This window comes from Priapulus caudatus, unplaced genomic scaffold, assembly GCF_000485595.1.
Source record: "Priapulus caudatus unplaced genomic scaffold, Priapulus_caudatus-5.0.1 Scaffold1639, whole genome shotgun sequence".
Lineage (NCBI taxonomy): Eukaryota > Metazoa > Priapulida > Priapulimorpha > Priapulimorphida > Priapulidae > Priapulus > Priapulus caudatus.
This window is the reverse complement of record NW_014578700.1, coordinates 99,443-101,173: the sequence shown is the minus strand read 5'-3', so window position 1 is coordinate 101,173 and position 1,731 is coordinate 99,443. Positions and strand designations below refer to the sequence as shown.

The 1,731-nt window shown below is 43.0% G+C and overlaps 1 protein-coding gene across 1 annotated transcript in view; it reads right to left on the bottom strand.

Moving 5' to 3' along the window:
* Positions 1 to 1,273: 1,273 nt before the first annotated feature.
* The window catches only part of LOC106817225 (voltage-dependent calcium channel subunit alpha-2/delta-3-like), an 11,127-nt gene continuing 10,669 nt past the window's right edge, over positions 1,274 to 1,731 (bottom strand). Inside the window, exon 10 of the mRNA XM_014821889.1 lies at positions 1,274 to 1,377. Coding sequence (XP_014677375.1) covers positions 1,316 to 1,377 — 62 coding nt within the window. The 3' untranslated portion in view covers positions 1,274 to 1,315. The remainder of the gene's footprint in view (positions 1,378 to 1,731) is intronic.

Here is a 1,731-nt window from a genome sequence, read left to right as displayed (position 1 = left end):
GCCAGTCTATACGAGTAATAAAGGATGATGTTGGGGATATATACGCGCCGGAGTTTCAACCGAGATTTTTTTTCCCCTAATTTTTTGTCTAAAGTTCGCAGCACGTGATGAGAGGATGTGGCGTCTCATCACTTTAACGCACACAAATTAAGCGCTAAAAGCGCACGTACGCGCACTCGCACAGGCGCACGCGCACATCCACACATACGCGCATGCGACAAACATATTTTTTATAATAAATACACGCACATATACCCCCCCCCCCCGGAGGGAAGAAACCTGGATTATACGTATTGAGTGACCCTTCAGTGTGCACCATTAGAAATTTAATTAGTTTTACACGTAACCGAATCGTGTTGAAACCTTCGACCGTAGAGAGAGAGAACGGAGAGGAGAGAGAGACGAGAGAGAGCAGAGAAGAGAAGAGAGAGAAAGAAGATGGAAGAGAGAGGACAGTAGAGAGACAGAGAGAGAGAGAGAGAGAGAGAAGAGATGAGAGAGAGAAGAGAGAGGGAGAGCAGAGAGCAGAGTAGAGGACAGACTTTACGATTGACAGCAAGCTAATTCCCGCATGAGCAGAGCAGCATCGGTAGCGGCACATCACTACTGCGCTCGCCGACAGCTCAAAGAGGCTATGAAGTGAGCATGAGACATCTGCATACGACGACGGCTGCGTCGCCGACGCATCGCCGACGCCGGAACCGTCAGCGCAACTCGACATCGTCAATACTACCGTCTCGCTCGCTAGTGTTGCCCGTCGTGTACCGGCACTGCACAGCGACGAATAACACACGCTGATGACAGGTCACCGCCGCCGATCGTTAGCGGTGGTATACGAGCCCCGTTATTGATAAACTCTGACTCCCGTCTTTACATCGCGTGTGGTATATGATAATTATCAGGAGTAGTCATATATAATATAATATAACTTAATCAATAATATAATATATGTATAGTTCATAACTAGTAATATCATAAATAATCCAATAATATCATAAGTATCATAATAAGTCATAATATTAATGATCATAATATCAGTATCAATATGCTAATTAAACACCTGGCTTATATTTATTAGCTCTTGCATGATATTATAGACTATCATCTATATCTATATATCAATCAATGTATTAATAATCAATAATCAATCTATATATCTATCATCTATATCAATACATAGACTATAATCTATATTATGACACTCCTGTTAATATATATATATATAATATATTATATATACGCACGTGGTGTTATAGCCTTATATTTGGATGACGTTGCCTCGTCCGACGTGTCCACGGCCCGGCGGTAGTAAGTCTCATTGCAGCCGCGCCCCTGTTATCCCTCCAGCCAATCCCGATCCGTGGTCAGCTGCGTCGACTCGTACCTACACAGCAGCGACATCGAGGTCAAAGCAGCCGCCTAGAGCTCAGATTTTTGATTCTTGGCGATTCTCGACGTGTTTTCACATGTATTAGGTAGTCACTAGGTTCCGTATCTTCGTATTTTTGTCGACCTATGGATTAGTTCTGTTTGTTAGATTTGGCGTAGATCTGACTTCGGGAGAGCAGTGGCGTGACTGGACAAGACTGAATTTGGTCATTTTCGCCCTCCATGCACGTGTATTATATTTGATGTTCTTTTTGTTTTCAATTTTGATTCAGCATTATCTATTATGCTTGTCTTAACTAACTACGTCACTTCCAAAAATGGTACGTCAGCTTCCTAACGAAG